Below are 25,486 nucleotides of genomic sequence, written 5' to 3'. Positions count from 1 at the left end.
TAAAATAAAAAAATGATGTGGAAAACAGAAAAGGAGATTCAGCATATGTATATTTGAATCTCAGAATTAGAATGAGAAAACAAATATTTAATATTTCTGACATAAAAATAAATACACACACACACAAAATTTTAAGAATATTTTGACCAGGTTTTTTGTTTGTTTGCTGCAAGGGGGTGTTTGGATTATGGCAAGGCCTTATGATGGTACTTATTAGCTGCATAGATAGAACTGATTGAAATTTAAGCATGGAGATTAGATCCTTGTAGAAATTAGTTACACTAATTTTATATAATCTAATTAAATAGCCAAAATTTGCTTCATGTTAAAGTTTTTATTTTTTATTTTTTAAAGTTTTTTATTTTTTAATTTACCTTGTTTTAGGTGACCTTTGAATGTAAAGAGTGCTTTGAGTAAAACTTTTTCAAATAAAAAATTAGAAAATTTATTTAAATTAAAATTTAAAATGAGTTCTCTGCTTTTTTTTTTTTTAAGATTTTATTTATTTATTCCAGAGAGAGAGGGAGTGTGCATGTGCAAGTGGAGGGAGGAGCAGAGGGAGAGGGAGAGAATCTCAGGCAGGCTCCATGCTCAGTGCAGAGCCTGACACAGGGCTTTATCTCACAACCCTGAATCAATGACCTGAGTTGAAATCAAGAGTTGGACACTTAACCCACTGAGCCACTCTGGCGTCCTGAGGAATATATTTATTTAATTGTTTGAGAAATTGCTTCATTTTTTCCTTCTCTCCTTCCTACTTTTCTTTTAGTTTATTTTGTTAGTTTTTTAAGAGTAGTATTAAGTTCCCTTCTTTTTAGTCCTTACTTTTTAATAAAGATGTCCTCTAAGAACAAGTTTACTGTGCCCCATAGGTTTTGGTAGGGTGTGTTTCTTTTTCATTGCTCCCTGGATAGTTTGAATTTTCAGTTTAGCTTTCTTTGAACATTTGAAATTTTTGATTTAGGAATGTGTTTCTTAATTTCCAAGCTGTTTTGTTGTCATTTAATTTCTTATTTATTGATTAATGATATTAGTTTGGAATAAGACCATCCAACCCTTTGCCAGCCCCATGTCCATCAGCAGAAGCCAAGTTGGGAGTCTTGGAATTCAGCCCGCTTCTGACAAGACCTTTCTCCACACCCCTCTTTCCTCTCCACACATTTTTTATCTTGCTCTTACTTTCTGCCATAAAACCATCTTACTGTTTGTCTCCCTTTAAGTAGTCATCACAACAAGCCCTGGCTTCCCAGGTTATTCTTCATCTCTGAGACTTTAATCTTCAGAAGGTTTTGTATATCTTTTCTCACGCCCAGCTTCCCCTCCTTCTCAACTCTTAAAACATATTTACTCTATCCTCTGAGGTAGCAGAGCACTTACCTCATTTTATTGTTGATACTTTTAAAGTTTGTAAACTCAAATTTGGGGATCTAGGTCCTCATAATTGTTTCTCTGTTGGATCCTTAAAGCTTTTATAGTATCCCTCTTGATGTCCCCTTACCCCGATGTTCTCCACCCTCCCTCCCCCCAAAATAACTAGCAGGTAAAGCAGGAATTTTTATATTCCTTGATGAGAAGGGGGAGACTGACTTAAAGAGGTTAAGCTCCTGCCTAGCTAGACCTCAGGAAGAGACCTGAGACTAAACCCTGCCTCCTAACTTCTAACTTGGTATTCTTTCAATCACAACATAGTAATACAGAAATAAAAAGGATCAAACACAGATTTGAACACAATGTCAAAAATGTTAAACATAAGAAGGAAGTAACAGAATTAAAATATATCAGTTAATTAAATGTGAATAGGTCCAATTCTAATAACTCATATTGTCAGATGGAATTGAGGAGTACTTAAAAACAAATAATGAAAGGTTGAAAATAAAGGGATGGGCCAGGCAAATGCAAACAATATAAAAGCAGAGGTGGTAATATAATGTGATTTTAAGTAGAATTTAAGATTAACGCACTGGATATAATGAAATAAGATAGTATGTAATAATGAAAGGCCCAACTAATTAATAAAGTAGCTCTAATAGACATAACAAGTAGTCACCAAACATAGATGGTATATATAAGAGCAACACCTGTTCAAAACGCAAGAGAATTTGATGAAAATACAGTTATATTAGGAGATTTGTTATATCTCTTTCATAATTAAATAGATCCAAAAATCATTAATGAGACCATAGGGAAATAGAATAACACAATCAACAATTTTTTTTTTTTTTTTTAAAGATGTTAAATAATCCCTACACCCACCATGGGGCTTGAACTTGCCATCCCAAGATCAGGAGTTGCATGCTCTACTGACAGAGCCAGCCAGGTGCCCCTCAGTCAACAATTTTTTTTTTTTTTTTTTTTTTGGTAAGATTTATTTATTTAATTGAGAGAGATCCCGGGGGTAGGGTGGGGTAGGGGGGTGGGAGGGGCAGAGGGAGAGAGAGTCTTAAGTAGACTCTGTGCTGGGTGCGGAGTCTAACGCAAGGCTCGAATCCCATGACTCTGAGATCATGACCTGAGCCGAAACCAAGAGTTGGTAGCTTAACTGACTGGGCCATCGAGGCGCCCCAATCAATACATCTTTTGAGGGAAGAACTCATTACTTCAAAAGCCCATGGAACAATTTTACAAAATCAGTCTTGGACTTAGTAGCAAAGTAAATCGTAAATCAGAAAGAAGCAGAAATTTTATAATACATGTTCTCTGATAATTTATTCTTTTAGAAAATATTTTTGGTCTGTTATATTCCTAGCATATGAGTAGATAGTGTGGTTTTTTTTTTTTTAATTACCAATTACAGTAAAATTGCCCTCGTTTTGGTATACAGTTTTTTGAATTTTAACATGTATTATACAAATGTATATAGTCATTTAATCATTACCACAGTAAGGATATTAAGCAGTTCCATCATTCTAAAAAACTAGTGTCTTTTTAGTCATACTTTTCCCCTGCCTCTAGCCTCTGGCAGCCACTGGTCAGTCTTCATCACTATAATTTTATCTTTTTGAGAATGTCCTATAAATGGAATATATTATGTAAACTTTTCAGACTTTTTTTTCACTTAGCATAATGCCTTTGAGCTGTATCCAAGCTCTTGCATGCCAGTAGTTTCTTTCTTTTTATTGCTGGGTTATATTCCATTGTGTGGATGTTTCAGAGTTGATTTATCCATCCACTTATTATAGGACATTGGATTGTTTTCAGTTTTTGGTGGTTATGAATAGACCTGTATAAACATTTAGGTACAGGAATTTATATGAATATTAATTTTTATTTCTTTAGAGTAAATACCCAGTAATAGGATTGCTGGATCATATGGAAAATGCATGTTTAAGTTTGGAAAATATTCCATCCATTTTTTAATAAAGTGATTGTATCATTTTACATTTCCACTAACAGTATATAAAAGTTCCTGTTTCCACATCCTCACCTGTTATACTTAGCACGATCAGACTTTAAAATTTTAACCATTCTGGGCGCCTGGGTGGCTCAGATGGTTAAGCGTCTGCCTTCGGCTCGGGTCGTGATCCCAGGGTCCTGGGATCGAGTCCCGCATCGGGCTCTCTGCTCCTTGGGAGCCTGCTTCTCCCTCTGCCTCTCTCTCTCTGTCTCTCATGAATGAATAAATAAATAAAAATCTTTAAAAAATAAATAAATAAATAAATAAATAAAATTTTAACCATTCTAATAGGTATGTATGTGTTGGTAGTCTCATTGTGGTTTAATTTGCATTGTCTAATGACCAGTGATGTTGAGTGTCTTTAAAGTTCTTATTTGCTGTTTGTTGACTGTATTTTGAGTGTGTGTGTGTGTGTGAAGTGTATAAATCTTTTGTTCATTTTTTGTTTTTTCTTATTGTTGAATTTTGAGAGTTCTTTATATATTCTGCATATGAACCCCTTATTACATGATATATACTTTGCTGATATTTTCTTAGACTGTGGCTCCTCTTGTCATTCTCTTAACAGCTTATTTCTAAAAGCAGAAGTTTTTTATTTTGATGAAATCCAGTTTATCAATTTTTTCTTATTAATGATGGTTTCAGTGTTACATCTTTTGTTTAACAGAGGGTTGCAATGATTTTTCTTTAAGTTTTTCTCTAGAAGTTGTATGGTTTCATGTGTTATATTAGGTCTGATTCATTTTTGGATACAGTATAAAGCATATGAATTGAAGTTCTGTTCTTTTCCTTTTTTTTTTTCTTATATATTCTAAAACTATTTGTTGAGAAGACTGTCCTTTCTGTACTGCATAGCTTTTGCACCTTTGTAAAAACTTAGTTGTTTATATATGGTGAGTCTATTTCTGCACTCTATTCTAGCCCATTAATCTATTTGTCTATGTCAGAATGCTTCACTGTCTTGATTTCTATAGCTTTATAGTAGGCCTGGAAGTCATATATTGTTAGTCTACCAATTTTGTTACCTTTTTCAAAATTATTTTGGCTCTCATGTTTTTGTGTTTCCCAATGAATTTTAGAATCCATTTGTTGATTTAAAAATAAAAGCCTGCTAGGATTTTTATAGGGGTTGCATTGACTCTATATAGATCAATTTGGGGAGAACTGACCTTTTAACAATATTGAGTCTTAACAATCACAGAACAAATTATGTGTCTCCATTTATTTTGGTCTTTCAAAATTTCTTTCAGAGTGGTTACATGTCTTTTACATCTTTTGTCAGATTTAGCCCTAAATATTTAATAGATTTTTATTAAAAAATGTTATTTAAATAGAAGAATCCTTTGTTCATTGCTGATATATAGAAATATAATAGATTTTTTAAACGTTTAGTTTGTATCCTCCAACCTTGCTAAACTTGCTAATTAGTTCCGGGAGCTTTTTTTTTTAAAATCCTGTAGATTCCATTGAATTTCTACATTTTTTCTTTCCAGTCTGGGTTCTTTTTATTTCTTGTCTTATTGCCCTGGCTTTAAAAAAAAAAAAAAGTCTTAAAAAAAGTGAAGAGGGCTGATATATCCATCTTTTGTTCCTGGTATGAGGGGGAAAAATACTCAGTTTTTTACCATTAAGCGTGATGTTAGCTGTATGTTTTTCATAGATGCCCTTTATCAGGTTGAGAAATTTCCCTTCTGTTTCTAATTTGCTGAGAGGTTTTGTCAGGAATGCATGTTGGATTTTGTTAAGTGCATTTCCTGCATTTGTTGATGATCATACGAAGTTTCTTTTTTAGTCTAATAAAGTCCCCATTGATTTTTTCATTGTTTAGGATAACCCCAACAATGAATGTTGTGATGTGTTGTTCTCTTATACATATTTGTATTAGTTATGATAAAATTTTGTTTAGGATTTTCATATGTAATCATGAAGGATATTAGTCTATAGCTTTTAATTATAATGTCTTTGGTTTTGGTATCAGGGTAATGTATAACTCATAGAGTGACTAAGAAAGTATTCACTCTTCTTCATGTTCCTGGAGGAGTTTGTTTAGAATGGATTATTATTTAAATGTTCAGTAGAATTCACTCGGGGCCTGGAATTTGTTTCATGGAAAGGTTTTTAACCATAGATTCAATTTCTTTAATAGATGCAGGACTCTCCAGTTATCTATTTATTTTTTATTGTGGTAAAATAAACATAAAATTTACCATTTTAACCATTTTTAAGTTAACAGTTCAGTGGCAGTAAGTACATTTGCATTGTTTTGCAGCAATTATCACTATCTGTTTTCAGAACTTTTTCATCACCTCAAACAGGAACTCTGTACCAATTAAGCAATAGCTTTCACTCCACTTTCCCCTCAGCCTGTGGTAACCTTTATTCTATCTTCTGTTTTTATGAATTTGCCTGTTTTAGATACCTCATAGGTGGAATCATACAGTATATTTGCCCTTTTGTGAGTACCTTATTTCACTTAGCTTAATGTGATCAAGGTTCATACATGTTGTAGCATATCTCAGAATTTCATTCCATTTTATGACTGAATAATGTTCCATGATATGTATAAACCACATTTTGTTTATCTGTTCATCTGAGCACTTAAGTTGCTTCAGCCTTCTATTGTAATACTGCTATCAACATTGTTGTCCAAGTATCTGTTTGAGTTTCTGCTGTCACTTCTTTTGGGTATATACATAAGAGTGGAATTCCTGCATGATATGGTAATTGTATTTTTAGCTTTTTGAGGAAACATCACATTTTCTTCTGTTCCTAGTTTGTTGAGTGTTTTTTATCATAAAAGGATGCTGAGTTTCGTCAAATACTTTTTCTGCATGAATTGAGATGATCATGTGTTTTTCCCCCCATTCATTCTTTAATGGGATATATTATTTTGATTGATTTGCTCATATTCCACCAATCTTGTATTATGGAGGTAAAACTCACTTTATCGTGGTGTATAATCCTTTTAAGAGGATGCTGAATTACGTTTGCTAGTATTTTGCTGGGGATTTTTGCATCAGTATTCCTCTGGGATTGTAGCATCTTTGTCTGGCTCTGGTATCAGAATAGTGCTAGCCTCCTAGAATGAGCTTGGAAGTGTTCCTTTCTCTTCCGTTTTTTGAAAAGTGAGGAGGGTTGGTGTTAACTTTTTAAATTTTGGTGGAATTTACCAATGAAGCTATCTGGTCTTGGGCTTTTCTTTGTTGGGATGATTTTGATTACTTACGGTCTCTTCAGATTTTCTTTTTCTTTTTAGTTTTATTTATTTGAGAGAGAGACAGAGTGAGAGTAAGCACAAGCAGGGTGAGGGGTAGAGAGAGAAGCAGACACCCTGCTGAGCGGGGAGCCCCATGTAGGGCTCTGTCCTGGAACTCTGGGATCATGACCTGAGCTGAAGGCAGACGCTTAACCGACTGAGCCACCCAGGGGCCCCAGATTTTCTTTTTCTTGATAAGTCGATTTTGTCAATTGTGTGTTTTCAGGAATTTGTTCGTTTCATCTAGGTTATCCAGCTTGTTGGTGTATAATTGTCCATAATATTATCTTATAATCTTTTTTTATCTGTAAAATTAGTAGTAATGTCCCCACTTCATATCTGAGTTTTGTAATTGGTCTTTTCTTTTTCCTTAGTCTAGTTAAAAGCTTGTCCATTTTGTTGATCTTTAAAATAAATAAATAAATAAATAAATAAATAAACCAGGCATAAATAAACCAGGCCTTGGGCATGGATTTTTCTCTATTGTGTATCAGTTCCTTTTGTCCTTTATCTTGGTTCTGATCTTCATTATTTCCTTCCTTTTATAGCCCTTAGTTTGCTCTTCTTTTCTAGTTCCTTAGGGTGTAAAATTAGGTTATTGAGATATTTCTTCTCTTATAATGTGTTTATAGCTATAAATTTCGCTCAGCACTGCTTTTGCTACATCTCAAATTTTGGTGTACTGTGTTTTCATTTGTCTCAAAGTATTCTCTAATTTTTCTTATGATTTCTTCTTTGGTCTATTAGTTGTTTAAAAGAGTGTTATTTAATTTGCACATGTTTGTGAATTCTCCAGTTTTCTTTCTATTACCGATTTCTAGTTTCATTAGATTATGATAAAAAATACTTCATATGAGTTTAGTCTTTTAAAATTTATTAATACTTGTTTTGTAGACAACATATGGTCTGTCCTGGAAAATGTTTCAGATGCGCTTGAGAGAACTTTATTTAAAAAACTGAATTAAATATTGTATTAAAAGTGCAAGCCCAAATGAACAATAAGAAAAAGCCAAAATGACAGTTCTTCTGTGGATATTGTGATTTATAAGAAATACATATTTGGTTCCTGGCAGAGAGTTTTTAAAACCCTTTGATTTTCTTAACTGATCAAAGCAGTGAAGATGTCTTTTGTTTTTCATAACTAGCCCCTTCCAACCGTACCTGAATTTATGTTAGTACTATGACTTCTGGAAAGCCTCTAAGGGTGGAGGCTGGTTGCCTGGAGAACCAACCATGTGATACAGGGTTGGGATTTTCAGTCCTACTCTTTCCTCTCCTACCTCAGGAGAGGGAAGAGGGACGGGGGATTTTGTTCAGTCACTGAAGGACAGTGATTTAATCAATCATGCCTAAATAATGAAACCATCATAAAAATGCTAAATTTACTGGTTCTGAGAGTTCTATTTTGGCAAACACATGCAAGTTCTGGGAAGATGGCATACTCGGAGAGGGCATGGGAGCTTTGTGCCCCTTCCTCATACTTTTCCTTATTTGTCTCCTCCATCTGTCTGTTCCTGGGTTATATCCCTTTATAATAAGATGATACTCTAGTAAGCAACTTTTCCTGAGTTCTGTGAGCCACAAATTAATCCAATCAAGGGAGGAGATTGTGGGAACCTTTGATTAATAGCCAGGTGGTTGGAAGCACAGGTAACAACCTGGATTTGGGATGGCATCTGAAATGGGAGTGCGGCAGTCTTATAGGACTTATTATTAGTTAGCCCTTACCCTGTGGGATCTGACTGTATCAGACTGAATGAATTGTAGGACACTGATGTCCCTGGAGAGTCAGAGAATATCTGGTCACAGAAGTGTTCAGTGTTGTAGGAGAGTAGAGGAGATACACAGGAGTGTTTTTTTCTAGATGTTCAGCTTCAAACTGTTAGGAGCTCCTTGTCATCCACATGAAGAGGTTGAAAAGATAGTTTAATCAAATCTAGTAAGAAGTTGGCAAAGTCAGATTTATTAAAAAGATTCCTACTGTGGCCACCTTTAAAAGCAAATTAAGAGCCACTTGCAAAACAGAAGAACCAGACTTGGTGAAGAAGCAGTTTGAGCAGATGAAAGCTAAAAAACTCAGTGTCTGCATAGGAGATTCACCAGAGGGACCAAGGAAAGATGAAATGGGGGACTTGCAGGGTCTGGATCCAGATGGGGTGCCCTTTCAGGCTGCTTGTGTGTATTGACTTTGATGGTAGGATGCCAGTGGGCATTGTTACCTGAGGATGTGCTCTGTCACTTTCAGATCTAATACCTCAGAAGAGTAACTTAATGATACATATGACAGAGACCGTCATTAGACTGTCAAGAAATATATGAAAAACAGGAAATTGTAAAAGAGAAGAAGGAGATTGGGAGAGGGAGATAAAAACATACATTTTGGGAACAGTGAGTTTCTTTTCTTGGATAGCTAGCAAAAAGCCAGTCTGCCCTTGAGCATGTTGTCTGGAGTAATTAGGGGAAAAAAAAAGTTCCTTATGCTCTGAAAAACTTTGAGAATTTAACTGGAGAGTGTGTATGACAGGTTTTCTCTATGTAATGTCTACAGTGGCCTTAATTTAGTACCTGCACCAAGTCAGAACCATTTCCCTCATCTGAATTTTCTCAGGCTTTGTTTTGTTTTTAAAGTATTATGAATAAAATGTAAATAATTTCATACTTTTTAAAAAATATTTTATTTTTATTTTATTCATGAGAGAGAGAAAGAGGCAGAGGGAGAAGCAGGCTCCCCACGGAGCAGGGAGCCCGATGTGGGACTCCATCCCTGGACCCTGGCATCATGACCTGAACCGAAGGCAGATGCTTAACTGACTGAGCCATCCAGGCACCCTTCATACTTTTTATATAAATGGTGTGGCATAATATTTATTTATCTAGACCTGGTGAATACAAGATTATTTAATAGGAGATTTTTGTTTGTTTAGCGGCAAAGAAACTTTAACTTAAATTTTCCTTGGACTATGTTATTAGCACTGTCATAATTGCCCATGATTCTAGGTATGGCTTTATCAGCTCCTTTATCACTCTAGCCCAAAACACAAACTTTTTTTTTTTTTTTTTTGTAATCTTTGGCATACAGAAAGACGTGGTATAATGCATATTTTAAAGTGCATTTTTATTATGTAATTTGTGTTTGTAGTGGATCACCAGAAATCATCCAATAATTACTCATGTATTTCCATATTGGTGACAGGTGTTCTCGTAAGCATTTAGTATATGAGGGTGCTGTTGATCTTACTTGTGACTGTTCTGAATTAATTGTGACAAGCTAATAAGGGTTTTTGAAAGTTTCTTTCCAGGCTTCTTGAGCTAATGTTTTGCCTCTGGCCAGTGGAGTAGACTGCACATTAATTTTGATACTCTTTAAAGACATGTGGGCAGTTACTGTTCATTTAAGCCAGATGGCATGTGTCAACTCCTGTTCCTGGAAAGGGAGAGGTTTTTTTGGAGGGGGAGGGGGGCTTGTAGTAAAACCTTACCTGTCTTCTTATGGAGCTCTTCTCTTTACATAAATTAGTACTCACAGAAGATTTTCATAGCACTTTAAGCACTCCTCCTTTCACTTAAGAAGATTCTTAGAGGATTGGGCACAGATGTTTTTGTGTGTAAATTCTTTTGCAATTGTGCAGTAGCAAGGGATCATTGATAAAGTTATATAGAATGAATACTGTTTTTTAGGATAAAAACAAAGAATTCATAAGACAAGAAATAAGTGGCCCTTTAATGTTTTTACCAAGCTGCTTACAGTCAGAATCTGAGTTAGGGGTTTGGCTGGCTGTGGACAGAACTCTTAATGATGGAGTGTAGATGCATTTGGAGCCCCTTAGAAAATTGCCCTGATCCAGAGTCAGCCATAGATAGTCTTCTCTACATGAGCACCATGAATTCCAGCACTTGGCTCTTAATGTGCATCATTAATCACCTTACAGTGAAGTTTATTTTTCCATTAAAATTTTTATTTTTTTCAAGCAAGTACAGGTAGGTAAGTGTTTTGAATTCTGCAAGCATTTGGTTTTCATTTATCCTAACTAAATCCTAAGCTGCTGAACTTTAGTGACACTTTTTTTTTATTTTCACATCCATAACTCCAAGAATTTAGGGTGTGGAATTTGGGTATTTGATAAAGTGGCTATTCTGTGTTCTTGTTTTCTTGGTAATTGATTTTAAAAGTATTATTTTACTAGGATGCTTATCAACATTTTCATTTTTTTCAAGGTGTTGACTTTAAGGTGAAAACAATTTCAGTGGATGGAAATAAGGCTAAACTTGCAATTTGGGTAAGAGTTTTAAAAATGTATTTTATATAAATATTCAACTTGTATTTTTTAAAGAAGCAGAAGTTGATGTGTGTAGAGTTCTAGAGGTAAACAATTTGTATTAAATAACTTCTGGACAATTTGTTGGTTAATGGATAAACAATAAATGGCTATGTCTTATAATTGGGTAATGAGGCAGAGACTTGTTTCACTTACTCAAAATTTTAAAATATATAATCCCTTAAGAATACTTAAAAGCAGAATAAAGTATAGAAAAATCATCTTATCTGCCAGAAAGGATTATTGTTATTGAATAGTTTCTTTAAAGTTTTAATAAGACAGTGTATACTCAGCTAACACTGAAGGCAGTTGTTGGGGAGAAGGGGATGAAGTGATGCTCAGGAAAAAAAGTATTTTTCATGTTAGTATATTAGTATATTCAAGAAATTTGAGTTTGCCAACTTTGGACTTATTTTCTAATATCAGTGCCTAGTCTTTACTTACTGTCCTTTCATTTGACTGTGAACCCAAACATTCTGATACATGTTGCTTTCCTAAGACCTTTTCATGATAGTGCTGACTGAATAAAATAGCAATAACTGTCAAAAACGTCCAAGATGCTCAGTGTCTGTCTCTGTCTGCCCGTTTCTCTCCCACTCCTACCTGCCTGCCTACTTCTCTCTATATACCTAAATGATTGTAATATATTACATTACATATATAATTTATAAAAATATGCTCTTATATATCTGATTCCCACATATACTATGATAAGTAAATATATAAATACGTTTTTGTTACATGTGATAATTAGAACTGGTTAGCAGTCATCACATTGAGATGTACTTCAACATGGTGATTAAATAGTAAGTGTTTGGGTATCAGTTACAGATTGAAACAGGAAGTGTTCATGTATTGTATGATCTGATTCATTTTCCTGGCATTCTCTGAATGGCATATTATTTCTAATACACATTTTATCCCAAATAACAAGTAACTGTGTAAGTGTGTCTCATGTTTTTCTGTTAATTTTTTTCTAACATTCAATACTTTACATGATTGGTAGCCTATTTGCCCCCTCCCCAAAATATAATTATGATATTAATAAGAATAGTAATGTCTAACAGAAAACAATTTGGAAAATGTTGGACTAGGCCATAATAAAATATATTGAACACTTTAAGAATGCTGGCTCCTTCCTGTACAAAAGTGGGAGCCTGATTTTCCATATGCTTTTCATGGTTGAATTTATCACTTTTTTATGCCCTTGCTACTGGTTTGTGAGATATACGTGTTAGAATAGGATCTAAGGCTTGGTGGTTTCTGTGAGATCTTTCTTTTATGCAAGAGGTTTTTTAAATTTACTTTTTAGTTCCTGTATAATAAAAAGGTTGGCAGGTATTACTGAGGTGACATCTTTATCATAGGCGTATAAATATTTTTTAAATAAGAGGCTCAATCTCAGAACCCTGAGATCATGACCTGAGCTTAAATCAAGAGTCAAGCTCAACTGACTGAGCCACTCAGGTGCCCCAAATGTTAATGTTCTTGTGTGTGTGTGTGTGTGTGTGTGTGTGTGTGTTTGTAATACTAACTCTGTCATATGCTGCAAATCTTTTTTTCCTGTTTGTCATTTGCCTTCAAATCTTGTTTAGGATGAGTGAGTGTGTGTATGGGGTATGGATGGTGTGGGGAGAGATGTTCTTGCCATACCAAGGTTTTAGTATTTTTGTGGTCAGACCAGTTTTTTTTTTTTTCCATGAATTTGGGTGTTATGTCATATTTAGGAAGCCTCCTCACTCATAAATAGAAATACATGAATCCATTGTTTCCTCTAATTCTTCTTTTTTTTTTTAATATATATATATATATATATATAAATCAGTTCCTCTCCTGCTTGGACGCTCCTCCTAGGATCAGTCAAATAGAATAATCAAGTACAGCCCTGTCCTCACTGCTCCCAAAAGTGCCACTCACACATCACGGCCTGCTTGGCACCTCTAAAGCTATTTTTCTCTAGATCCTGCCCTCACTTCCACTCCCACATTTTAATATTTAGCCATTCCAGATCCTTCCTTGTCCTTTATCCATTTCTGTCTTTAATAATCTCTTTTCTCCTCTCCCATCAGAGAAGAAAACCACAGATAATAAGCTCTTCTTTTCTTATCTTACAAGGATGCTATTACAGTTGTTGCAAATTCCTATCTTGAAAACAAAAACAAGCAAAAATCTTAACTTTTGACTATTTAAGCTTATAAATTTTATAGGTGTAATATATCCTTATCCAATATTGTGGCAGAGGGTTTTTGCTCAAATTATCATACCTACTTAAACATTTTTATAAGTGGATCCAAAAAATCAAGACTCTAAATAGCTGGACTGATTTAAATATTTATGTGTAAAGTGTCAATCGTGTAGTATTTTAACATTAAACATACTATTTTTTTTGCTCTAGTCTTTTTTTTGTTTTTAAGATTTTATTTATGAGAAAGAGCAAGAGAGCCTGAGCAGGGGGAGGGGTAAAGGCGGAGAAACAGACTCAACACTGAGCATGGAGCCTGACATGGGGCTCAATCCCAAGATCCTGAGATCATGACCTGAGCTGAAGTCAGACGCTTAACCAACTGAACCACCCGGGCGCCCTGCTCTAGTCTTTATTTTTAAAACACTGGGCTTCATGGATATTTTAACTAGAATCACAGTTCTGATTTTTAAAACATTTATTTATTTATTTTAGGGGGGAGGGGCAGAGGAAGAGAGAGAATCCCCAAGCAGACTCCCCACTGAGTGCAGAGCCCCATATCCCAGGCCCTATCCCAGGCCCCTGAGATCATGACTTGCGCTGAAATCAGGAGTCGGATGCCCAGGGCACTCCGCAGTTCTGATTTTTATGTTGTGTCTCATCAGAGCAGTTACTGAAGTTGATCTCAGTGAATATCAAGGGAAACAAAATTCATATTCAAATGCTTCCGCTGTTTCTGGAAATTAATTTATTATAGTGTGGATACGGTTTTGTTATGAAAACAGAATTTTTCTGTTATAACAAAAAGTCTTGTGACTAAAATATTTCTTGCTTGGTCCTTGCCCTAACCTATATCAAATTATCCAAATTATAATCTGCTTTAGATAGTAAGTACACTTCACTTTATGCACCTTTAATTTATATTACTGTTTTTTGAAAAGTTGAGTCAACATGCAAATTGAGTAATTTTAAATATCAGAGGTTTTGTAAGAAACTTTGAAGCAAAGGGAATTTTTATAAAGAGAGAAATCATTTTTATCATAAATTTATCTGTTTAGAAAGTTTAATTTTGTTAATTTTTTCACTTCAAGATGGCAGGGCTGGGGGCTGTTTCTGTAGTGGTGAGAATCTGGAAGCAAGGACATTCTGCATTTATGTAAGCGTAGCTGGGGAAGAGTAGTAGATTTGCAAAGTGGTTTACTTTGAAAGTTATTTTCCTCTTAAGTTTCTCTTCTGGGGCCATAAATTACTCATATATTCTCTACCTATTGCTCTTTTATTAAAGCAGTCTCTATTTTGGCCAGGGAAAGAAAGTACGTAAGTAGGAAAATAAGTAGCTGGAGCCCGTCACTGCTGGTTTAAAATGCCTCTCCAATCTTATACACCTCTTAGAGGTTATTAACATGTTTTATGTCTGAAGGAGCTTCTGCTTGCCCCATAGCTAAGCTCGAATTTACAGCTATGAGACTGGCAGCTAAGTTGATGTTTGACATACGTCTTCACTTTTCTTCAGGTTATTTGATATTAGCAGACTGGAAACTTTTTCTTAAAGGGCAGATAGTAAATATTTAGTCTAATCCAAAGGCAGGCCATGTGGCAGTGCATCATCGAACGGGCCTGGCTGTGTTCCAGTAAAACTTTATTTAATAAAACAGGTGGTGGGCTGAGGGAGCCGTTTGTCAACTGCTGCTTTGCATAATCTTAGGTATCTTGAAGCCACAGTCCAAGGATGGTAGAAAGAAGACAGAAGGAACCAGGTCCAGAAGTACAGACTTGTTAATTAGTTTGGGTTGGTTGGTTGGTTGGTTTCCAAGGAAAGTTGAGCAACTGTCCTGTGTAAGAATTGCTCTAGGCACTGGGGTTAAACTGTTGATTAAGCAGATGAAGTCTCTTTCCTCATAAAACTTGCACTTCCTAGCTGGTGTACATCTTATGTTCCTCTCCCCCAATATGTGTCAGAAACATGTGATAGCAAGTGGTTTGGTTTTATGCATTTTCCTAAAAGAAGATACAGAGAAAATACTTTTAAGACTCCAACCTAAAAATTGCTTACCTAAAATAAGACACTCCTGTCATTCTCTTTTAAAAAAAATAAGTGGTTCTCAACCTTGATTCTACATTAGAATCACCCGGGAAGACTTTGAAAACTTCTGTCTTACCGTAGACCAATTAAACCAGAATCACTGGGGGTTGGACCCAGGCATTGAAATTTTTCATTTCCCAGGAAATTTCACTGTGCTTCTGAAGTTGAGAACCATGGCTTTCAAGGAAATGGGTTTCATGTGTGATAAAAATCTTAAAAAAATACCCCTTTACTTAAATGCATTTTTCTAGAGATGAGTCAGTATTTATTAATTTTATTTTATGTAACGCTTTTCAGTAAGAGAACGCATCTAATTTAAATTTCAAGTTTTAAATGAGCTTGTGCATGGATATTTTTAATAATGCTGTTTGACTTTCTACTCTTAATATTATTTATACTTTTTAAATTTAGTAATAATTGGTTGTCACCTTTAGGATACTGCTGGTCAAGAGAGGTTCAGAACATTAACTCCCAGCTATTATAGAGGTGCACAAGGTGTTATATTAGGTAAGGTTTTACTTTACAATACTGCTTTAAAAATATTGTTGTTTTATTATTGCAATTTCTGATTTTCCTTATCTGTCAAGGTCAGTAAGTTTTTATTTTTCTTCAGGGGTACCTTTATGTAACTTGAAGTTATATTAGCTTCATTTAATATTAATGAATATTTAAACTTTCAAAATTTCTTTTCAGTCCTTTGTCTAGCCATTAAAAGATAAAGATCAGATTAATTTATTTGTTTTAAAAGCACATGTTGATGAAGACATAATTGAGGATTAATCCACATGTAGTTGGTCTGTCTGAAGAGTGTTACCAGAAACTGATCTTCAGTCAGCAGTGCATTAACATTTGCTGTGCGTTTTTAAAGGAAGAAGCATGCTAGTTGCTTAATTGAATCTTTTATTAGTCCTAAAAAGTATAACAAAGCACTTAACATTGTTGATTCATAATCATACAGAATTTAAAAACCAAATGTGGATTCTCATTGTAAGTTGTTGAAAAGTACTTGTTACTAATATTCCTGGGAAACTTTTAAAAATAAATATTGGACAATTTTAGGGAAAATTGTCTTTTTATATTATGTCATAAATAGTGAGGTTTTAGGTTCATTTCATTAATTTAACAGCAACTCTTATTTTGGTTTAGCATCTTTAAGTTTAGAAAACACCTTTTTTTTTTTTTTAAAGATTTTATTTATTTATTTGACAGAGAGCAGGAGAGCACAGCCCGGGGAGCAGCAGAGGGAGAGGGAGAAGCAGGCTCCCCGCTGAGCAGGGAGTCAGAGGTGGGGCTCGATCCCAGGACCCTGGGACCATGACCTGCCCTGAAGGCAGTTGCTTAGCCACCTGAGCCACCCAGGCGCCCCTAGAAAACACTTTAAGTTAATAAGGTCTTTATATTAATAAGCTCTTAATATATTTTAATGCAGTGGGATGGAAGATGAAAGTGATAACAGGGAGACAATCAGGATCTTATCTGTTAAGTTTACATATCTTTTCAAAGTTGAAATTCTGGTCCTTGTAAGAAACAAATTAACAGGGTCATAGATGTTTAAATCCATGGAAAAAAGTTTGGTATTTTGCCACAGATTTGGATCTGAATGTTTTAGTTTTTGGATAAGTGTCTTTTATTGTTAAGAATGGGAACAGCTGTTGTTTTGCTTAAATTAATTTTCAGTTATCACACAGGATATAATTTCATTTCTCTCACAGTGTGTCTTAATAAAATTGTAGTGTGTGTATGTATATGTTTATTATTATTTTTTAATACACTTGTTTCTTCCATCTGGCTGAGTAGATACTGATTGTTAAGCATTTGAAGGCTTAGAAACAGACTTGCCTATATAGAAATATTAGCTTGTAGTGACATCAGAAATATAATGCCATTGCTTCTTATTTTTAATGCTTATTTAATAAGTGACCCTTTTTATTTCAGTTTATGATGTCACAAGAAGAGATACCTTTGTGAAATTGGATAATTGGTTAAATGAATTGGAAACATACTGCACGAGAAATGACATAGTAAACATGCTAGTTGGAAATAAAATTGATAAGGTAAGAAATCAGACACTTGGCATTTTGACTGTATTTTGGTAGCTTTTCTTAATCTTTATATTTACCTTTTAGGAAAATCGTGAAGTCGATAGAAACGAAGGCCTGAAATTTGCACGAAAGCATTCCATGTTATTTATAGGTAGGTGTGTGAACATTTATCCTTTCATTATTAATGAGGAATTTTAAAATGGAGTATTTGCTACATTTTTCTCTTTATGAACAGTAAAATGTATGTACTTAGTTCATCATTTTCTTGTGCTAACTGTAGAGCCAGGTTCATTTTTCCTTCTGTAAAAAAAAAAAAAAAATCGGATCTCATTATGTGAAGTTGTATAGGACACAGATCATTCCTCTCAGGATACAGTGGCATTCAGTAAAGCCGGGCACCCAGTGTTAGTTGTACCTTGCTGGTCCTTGAGCTGGCAGCAGTGGTACCACCTGGGAGTTTGTTAGAAATGCTTCATTTCAGTCCCAACCCAGCTTTTCTGAATTAGAATCTGTATTTTTTTTTTTTTTAAGATTTTATTTATTTACCTGTCAGAGCACAAACAGGGGGAGCGGCAGGCAGAGGGAGAAGCAGGCTCCCCGCCGAGCAGGGAGCCCGATGCGGGACTGGATCCCAGGACCCTGGGATCATGACCTGAGCTGAAGGCAGATGCTTAACGACTGAGCCACCCAGGCATCCCTAGAATCTGTATTTTAACAAGATCTTCATGTGATTTGAATGCACATTAATACTTGAGAAGCATGGTAAAATAGGGTTTGGCAAACTACAGCATGGGGCCAAATGTGGTTCTACCATTTGTATTGGAACACAACCTTACCTGTGCAGTCATCTACATGCTGTGTGTGGCTGCTTTTATGCTTCATGGCAGAGTTCAGTGGTTACAGCAGAAACCATATGGCATTCAAAGCCTAAGATATTTATCATCTGGCCCTTTACAGGAAAAGTTTGTTGACCCCCTGTCTGGAAAAGTGGACAAGCTCTATCACTGTGGATATTTTTTTTTTTTTTTTTAAGATTTTATTTATTTATTCGACAGAGAGATAGCGAGAGCAGGAACACAGCAAGGAGAGTGGGAGAGCGAGAAGCAGGCTTCCTGCTGAGCAGGGAGCCCGATGTGGGACTCGATCCCAGGACCCTGGGATCATGACCTGAGCCGAAGGCAGACGCTTAACGACTGAGCCACCCAGGCGCCCACTGTGGAGATTTTTTAACGTTACAGGTTCCCTGGGCCTTGTCACAGGTCTGAAACTGGGCCTGGAAGACAGTTTCTAAAAATATCCTAGTTGATTCTGATGTGAAGCCAGCTTTAGGAATTACTGATTTAGCTATTCCAGTGTTAGGATCTTTTAGGAATTAGGAAATGGAAATAAAAGAACATCATCTATAGATAGAAGCAGGGTGCTATAAGTGGAAGGTAATAGGCAATTTTAGAAAGGAATTGAGTACTACCTTTTCTGTTTACTTGCTGGGTGTCCTTCATTTTGATACATTAGTTCAGTAAACGTTTATTGAACACTGAGAATATAACAAACAGATGAACAAAATGGACAAAGTCCCTGCCCTCATGAAGCTTACATTCTAGTAGAGGGAACAGACTTAAATAAGTAAGTAGTGCTATGAAGGAGAGAGAGTATGATGGGGATGGGAGGTAATTAGGGGAAGTTCTTTGAGGTAGTGCCATTTGAACAAGAATCCATAAAATGAAGATCTAGAGGGAGAACATCTCAGGCTGAGAGAATAGCAAATATTTCCTGAGGTAGGAACGAGTTTAGTGTGTTTAAGGGATAGGAAGAAAGCCTGTGGGCTGGAGCATAGTGTATGTTGGGGGCAAAGGTGGTGATGGCGGGAGGTGAAATTTAAAAGGTCATGTTGGGCCTTGTAGGGTATGGTAAAGAAATGGATTTTATTCTAAGTGTGGAAAGCAGGGGAGTAGTGCTGTGATCTGATATTCTTTTAAAAAGACCTGTTTGTACAGAAAATGGTCCATGAGAAGCAGAAGCAAGAGGCTTCTTATGGCCCAGATGAATAATGCTGTGCCTTTGACTATGGGAGTGGTTGTGGGTGGCTTCTGGAAGGTTGGCAGATCCAGGAGATATTTGGATGGTAAAGGTGACAGGCTCTGCTGATAGATTGGGTATTTTTTTTAAAGATTTTATTTTTTTCATTTGATAGAACTCAAGCAGGGGGAGTGGGAGAGGGAGAAGCAGGCTTCCTGCCAAGCAGAGAGCCCGATGCGGGGCTCGATCCCAGGACTCTGGGTATTGAGGATAAGGGAAGAGAGCAATCAGGGGTAACTCTGAGTCTCTGGCATTTAGGATGAAGACATTGGATTTGACAAGATGGAGAATGCTAATATTTTTTATTTTATTTTATTTTATTTTTTTATTTATTTTTTTTTTTTTTAGATTTTTTTTTTTTTTATTTATTTATCAGAGAGAGAGACACAGAGGCAGGCAAAGGGAGAAGCAGGCCCCTTGCTGAGCAAGGAGCCCGATGTGGGACTCGATCCCAGGACCCTGGGATCATGACCTGAGCCGAAGGCAGACGCCTAACGACTGAGCCACCCAGGCGTCCCAAATGCTAGTATTTTTTAAAAGAAAAGTTTCAGCCAGGGGCGCTGGGGTGGCTCAGTCATTAAGCATCTGCCTTTGGCTCAGGTCATGATCCCAGGGTCCTAGAATCAAGCCCCTCATCGGGCTCCCTGCTTGGCGGGAAGCCTGCTTCTCCCTCTCCCACTCCCCCTGCTTGTGTTCCCTCTCTCGCTGTGTCTCTCTCTGTTAAATAAATAAATAAAATCTTGGAGGAAAAAAAAAAAAGTTTCAACGGAGTGGTGAGAACAAAAGCGTAGTTAGAGTACAGTTGACCCTTGAACAATGTGGGGTTAGGGGTCCCGACACACCCCCCACAGTCGGAAATCTGCGTATAACTTTGGACTCCCCCAAAACTGAACTGCTAATTGCCTGTTGACCTGAAGTCTTAACTGATAAAGTCAGTTAACACATGTTCTGTATGTTGTGTGTATTATATACTGTATTCTTACAGTAAAGCTAGAGAAAAGAAAATGTTATTAAAATCATAAGGAGGAGAAAGTACCTTTACAGTACTGTCCTGTGTTTATTGAAAAAAATCCATGTGTAAGTGGAACTGCACAGTTCACACTGGTGTTGTTCAAGGGTCAGTTAGAGTCTGAAGAAATAAGAAAGTGGAAACAGCTTACATAGGTAACTCTTGATGACAATTTTGCTTTGAAAGAGAGTAGAGAAACTGGATGGCTTCTAGAAGAGTGTGTGGGCTGGAAGGCAGGGTAGTTGGTTACTTGGTTGGTTAGTAAGATGGACAGTAATTTTGGTAGGCTTTTTAAAGCTGACTGATGTGATCCAGTAGTGAGGACACATGATTCTCCAGTGAATGAGAAGGGATGGGATCCAAGAAGTAGAAAAGGGGATGCTCCTAGATAGCAGCAGGGACAGTTCATCCACTGTCACAGGAGCGAAGGCAGAGCCTAAGGTTACAAATGCAGACAGGTTGGTGACTCTCTTGGTGGGATGATCAGTGCTCCTGTCAGATCGTTTCTATTTTTCTCAACATAAAGTTAGGTCATGAGCTGAGATAGAGGAGTTTTACAATAAAGGAATGAGAGTCATCTCAGATAGTGAAAAAGGTAATTACTAGGGAAAGGTAGGATTGGGGAACAGGGCTCAATGTCCACATGAGTTTCATGGGGAGCATAAATGCAAAAGGAGACCAGTGTCGTGTCCATGGTTGTATATCATTTATCCAGTCACCTATAGCTGCTTGGTTGCAGGCACAGAAGAGCCAGATTGTTCAGCTTGGAGCCTGAATTTCCTTACTCTGAAATGGGAATAATCTGTTTTGGGGGTTGATTTTAAGAACTAACTGAAAAATTAAGAAGGAACTTTGGCATAATATTTGAGTAGGTCTTTACAGTGTACAATTCTATCACAAAATCCTGGGCTTATATACCACTCTTCTTCTGGATAGAATTTGAATAGCTCAGCTTTGAGAGTTGGGGCAAATTCACGAATATTAAACCTCTGGGGAGAAACTGCTCATTTGCCTCTGCATATACTGCCGGCTGATATTTATGCCATAATAATTTCCCAGGAAAACATAGGAATATGACCAGAAAAGAATAGACTCTGACATTTTTTCTTCAATTTTAGAGGCAAGTGCAAAAACCTGTGATGGTGTACAGTGTGCCTTTGAGGAACTTGTTGAAAAGATCATTCAGACGCCTGGACTGTGGGAAAGTGAGAACCAGAATAAAGGAGTCAAACTGACACACAGGGAAGAAGGCCCTGGAGGAGGAGCCTGTGGTGGTTACTGTTCTATGTTATAAACTCTGGGAAACTCCATCTCTTGCATATTTGATCAGATAGTGACATCTTTCTGTATATAAACTTTAACTGCTATTTTAGGGACCTTGCAGTTTGCACATATTTGTTTTGTATCATGGCAGTAAATATTTGCAAGAAATCCCACTCGGCTTTCCCAGGTACAATGTTATGGTAAGCATGCACAGTTTGCAGTCTACAGTTTTTTATGTAACATAAAATAGGTGTACTTTTTTAAGTACATTTGATTTTATGATTTACATTTATCATGTGATTAAAAAAATCCACCTATCTAGTCTATGTTGATACAAGGTCTACTTTTGGTCTCTTTGCTTAAATACTCCTCTATCAATTACTGAATTAATTGGTATGTAGAACTCCCAGAACCACTGGGAGATATTCAGGTATCATCAAACCTGGCAAATTTCCTTTCAGGAATAACACAGAGCATGATTCCATAGCTTTTGTAGGATGTTTGCCGACAGATTCTCTTTTAGTACTAAGCGAAATTCTCTACAGGACGCAGTCCAGGCCAATTTATAATTAAATCTCTGTTTGTTCTGATGATGCTTCTAAAATAGCATTGATGTGTTAAGAAGTTTGGTCTTGCTTTTAAATTTTCTTTAATGAGTAGCTCAGTTGCTTAACTGGAGTTTTAACTCTGTGATATGTACATTGGATTCTAACCCTTTGTGCAGCGTTTTTAGTTATGTGGTGTTTGGCAGGATGACAATAAGGTTTTCCCCCATTTTGGTTTTGGAAGGACGAGAATAGTGTGTTTATGTAACTCATGTAGTACTTACCTTACCACTTTAAAAACCAACACCTTTTTCCATAAATGTTGGTGGTGTTTGTCCAGGTACCTCAATTGTAGCTTGTGTCATGTTTATGAACATCTGTATCTTATGACTTCCGTAAATGGCTAATTGATAATTCAGAAACCTATATCTGTGTTTTGAGGGTTGGGAAAAATAGAACACTAAATGACAATATGAGAGACATACTGCTTCCAGATTTTGATGTGTGTGGGAAAATACTGTTGCAATGAAAATCTTGGTAATTTACTGTAACAAGTAGCCAATAGTTTATCAAAACCAACTTGTACAGACTAATAAATCTTTTCCACAGTATTCAGTTTTCTAACCTCTTGCTATTATACATTGCCTATTTTTTTTCACTCGTATGTTATTTAATTTAACGTTGTTATCTGCTATATTAAGCCCCCAAGTAAGTTATTTGTCCTTTCAAGCAGGTTACCATGATACCCCTCAGTAAGATTTCTGATATTAATTTCTGGGCAGTTTGTTCTTTGTATACAGTTGCAAATGATAGATTTTTTCCTGGGTCACCTTTGCAATAACTTGTGATAGTGGATTTACTTCAGGTTGGATTCTTTCTGAACTGTACATCTTCACATAAGAAAACCTTACATTCTACTTGGTTCACACTTGTGAGACCACATTACATGTGATTAAAGGTTTTATACATTATATATGTATTTACTAAATATAAAACGTTTACTCCTTTACTGTTGGAGAAAGGTAGCTAACACATGTACTCACGATTTGTTTGTGTTACATTAAAGCTGTAGATTTGTATATTTATGTAGTGTCTGTATTGACAAGACATTTATTTCTGTTTATTGCTTTTTGCTCCTTGAGCTATATAATAATCTTGTGCATTGGATTGTTGTGTTGATTTGGTCAAAATTTGGATACATATGAGTCACTTTTAAAAACTAATTTTGTTTGATAGATTTATATTGTAACCTTTTATAGTTTTTGAAATAAATATAGCCTGCTTTCCCTAGATGCATTTGTGGAGGAGGTATTCTACATTTCCCTATCATTCTCATGGGCTGAGGAACATCTGAATATAGTGTTCCTCAGTTTCTCATATATGGCTTTCACTTTACTATTTTGTTGCAAGCTTATTTCCTAGTGGAGGTTTCCTAAGTGAAGTAGTTATGATACCTGAAATTAGTCACTTAAATAGCTGAGGATTTTGTTAATTCTTCATTTCCAAATCATTTGAAGTAGTTTAAAAGTGCCTTTTGCAGATGGTGCAAATTAGAAATATTAGAATATAGTACTTTGAATTCTAGGCGTACTGACACAGACCTAAACAAATAAATAAATACTCAATTTATATGAAGAGTAATAGTTAACATTTATTGAAAGCTTCCTTGGTACCAGATGTTCTAAGAGCTGGTTTATTTATTTCATTAAACCTCATTAAACAGCAACCTTAAGAGACTGCTTGGTAAACCTATTATGCCCATTTTAAAGATGAGGATAATGAAATACAGGTTTTCTAGGTAACTCCCCAAAGATTACAAACTTTCATCAGTGATGGAGCTGGATTCCAGTGAAGGCATTTTTCATTTAGTCTATGGTCTCCACCACCACTCCTTTGTTACTAGCTCTTTTGTTTTAACACAGCAGGATTAAAGGCATTCCCTCATGTTTTTTAAATCATTTTTTTGTTATGTGTAATAGAAGTAGGTCAGATTTCTTGGTTATAAAGTAAATTCCATTGATGTAAACTAACCAGGTAAGTCATTTGATCTAAAAGTTAAGGTAGTAGAGTGGTTGGTCTCTTAGTCCTTTTCCTTCTTTGGATGGAATGAAAATCCCTGATTTAGGAAAGATATAAGATCAGGAGATGTATGGGACCTTAACTTTGTAATTGGATCTGAGAAAAATTAAATCTGGGAATAGTCTTTTGCTCAAAATTGAAATCTGGGGGAATGTTCTCATTTCAAGTACTTAATTGCTGTATCTACAGATTCACACTTGGAGTTGACTTTATAATTGAACACAGTGGAATTGAACTTGATTTTGATTCATTGTACTTAGCATACTCAAGAAATATATGTGACTCTGTACAAGTGTGGAACTGACCCCATAGCTCATAAAAGAATCCTTATACCACTACCTTTTCTCTCTGTGGGATGGCACAGACCTACCTCATCTCCATAATATCTTTAAACACAGTTTAGTGTATAGTTTTTCATATTTTCAAGCAAACTGGGATAATCCTCTAGGTACTCTGGATTGTAGTTCTTCTCAATATTTAAGTATTATGCTTCTAGGGCGCCTGGGTGGCTCAGTTGGTTAAGCGACTGCCTTCGGCTCAGGTCATGATCCTGGAGTCCCGGGATCGAGTCCCACATCAGGCTCCCTGCTCGGTGGGGAGTCTGCTTCTCCCTCTGACCCTCCTCCCTCTCATGCTCTCTGTCTCTCATTCTCTCTGTCGCAAATAAATAAATAAAATCTTTAAAAAAAAAAAAAAAAGTATTATGCTTCTATATCTTGGGTTCCATTTCACTAGTCATACTTTGAAAGTTTTTTGTCTGTTTAGATAGAGGGAAAAAACCTTTATTTAATTAATTTATTTATTTAAAGATTTTATTTATTTATTTGACAGACACAGCGAGAGAGGGAACACAAGCAGGGGGAGCGGGAGAGGGAGAAGCAGGCTCCCCGTGGAGCAGGGAGCCCGATGTGGGGCTCGATTTCAGGACCCTGGGATCATGACCTGAGCCGGAGGCAGACGCTTAATGACTGAGCCACCCAGGAGTCCTGGGAAACAGCCTTTAATCAGTTTCTGGAAGACATTACCCTAGTTCTGACCCCAGCTATTGTTTGGGTAATTAACTAGAGACTCCATCTTGGGTTTTGTCTAAGAATGTTGAAAGAAGTGAATAGAAAGAAACATACCCTAAGTCAAGACTTGGAGCTAAGGAATATAAATGCAGATTTACCGAGGAATATCTGATTTCCCCCCCCCCCCAAAATGGGAGCATTTTACCAGTTTGAACAAAAAAAAAAAAGAAG

At 36.1% G+C, this 25,486-nt stretch overlaps 1 protein-coding gene across 3 annotated transcripts in view; it reads left to right on the top strand.

The window, feature by feature from the left end:
* The window catches only part of RAB18 (RAB18, member RAS oncogene family), a 32,943-nt gene extending 9,692 nt beyond the window's left edge, over positions 1 to 23,251 (top strand). Inside the window, exons 3-7 of one of the 3 annotated variants that reach the window (XM_021686528.1) lie at positions 10,866 to 10,927; positions 15,666 to 15,738; positions 17,167 to 17,285; positions 17,358 to 17,424; positions 21,477 to 23,251. In XM_021686528.1, the coding sequence (XP_021542203.1) occupies positions 10,866 to 10,927; positions 15,666 to 15,738; positions 17,167 to 17,285; positions 17,358 to 17,424; positions 21,477 to 21,652 (497 nt within the window). In that variant the 3' untranslated portion in view covers positions 21,653 to 23,251. The remainder of the gene's footprint in view (positions 1 to 10,865; positions 10,928 to 15,665; positions 15,739 to 17,166; positions 17,286 to 17,357; positions 17,425 to 21,476) is intronic. The other 2 variants (XM_044914982.1, XM_044914983.1) reach the window with 2 other exon arrangements.
* The last annotated feature ends 2,235 nt before the right edge of the window (positions 23,252 to 25,486 follow it).

Source organism: Neomonachus schauinslandi, chromosome 5 (genome assembly GCF_002201575.2).
Source record: "Neomonachus schauinslandi chromosome 5, ASM220157v2, whole genome shotgun sequence".
In the NCBI taxonomy this organism is placed as follows: Eukaryota; Metazoa; Chordata; class Mammalia; order Carnivora; family Phocidae; genus Neomonachus; species Neomonachus schauinslandi.
Note: the sequence above shows the minus strand (reverse complement) of the source record. Positions and strands in the feature narration are given on the sequence as shown.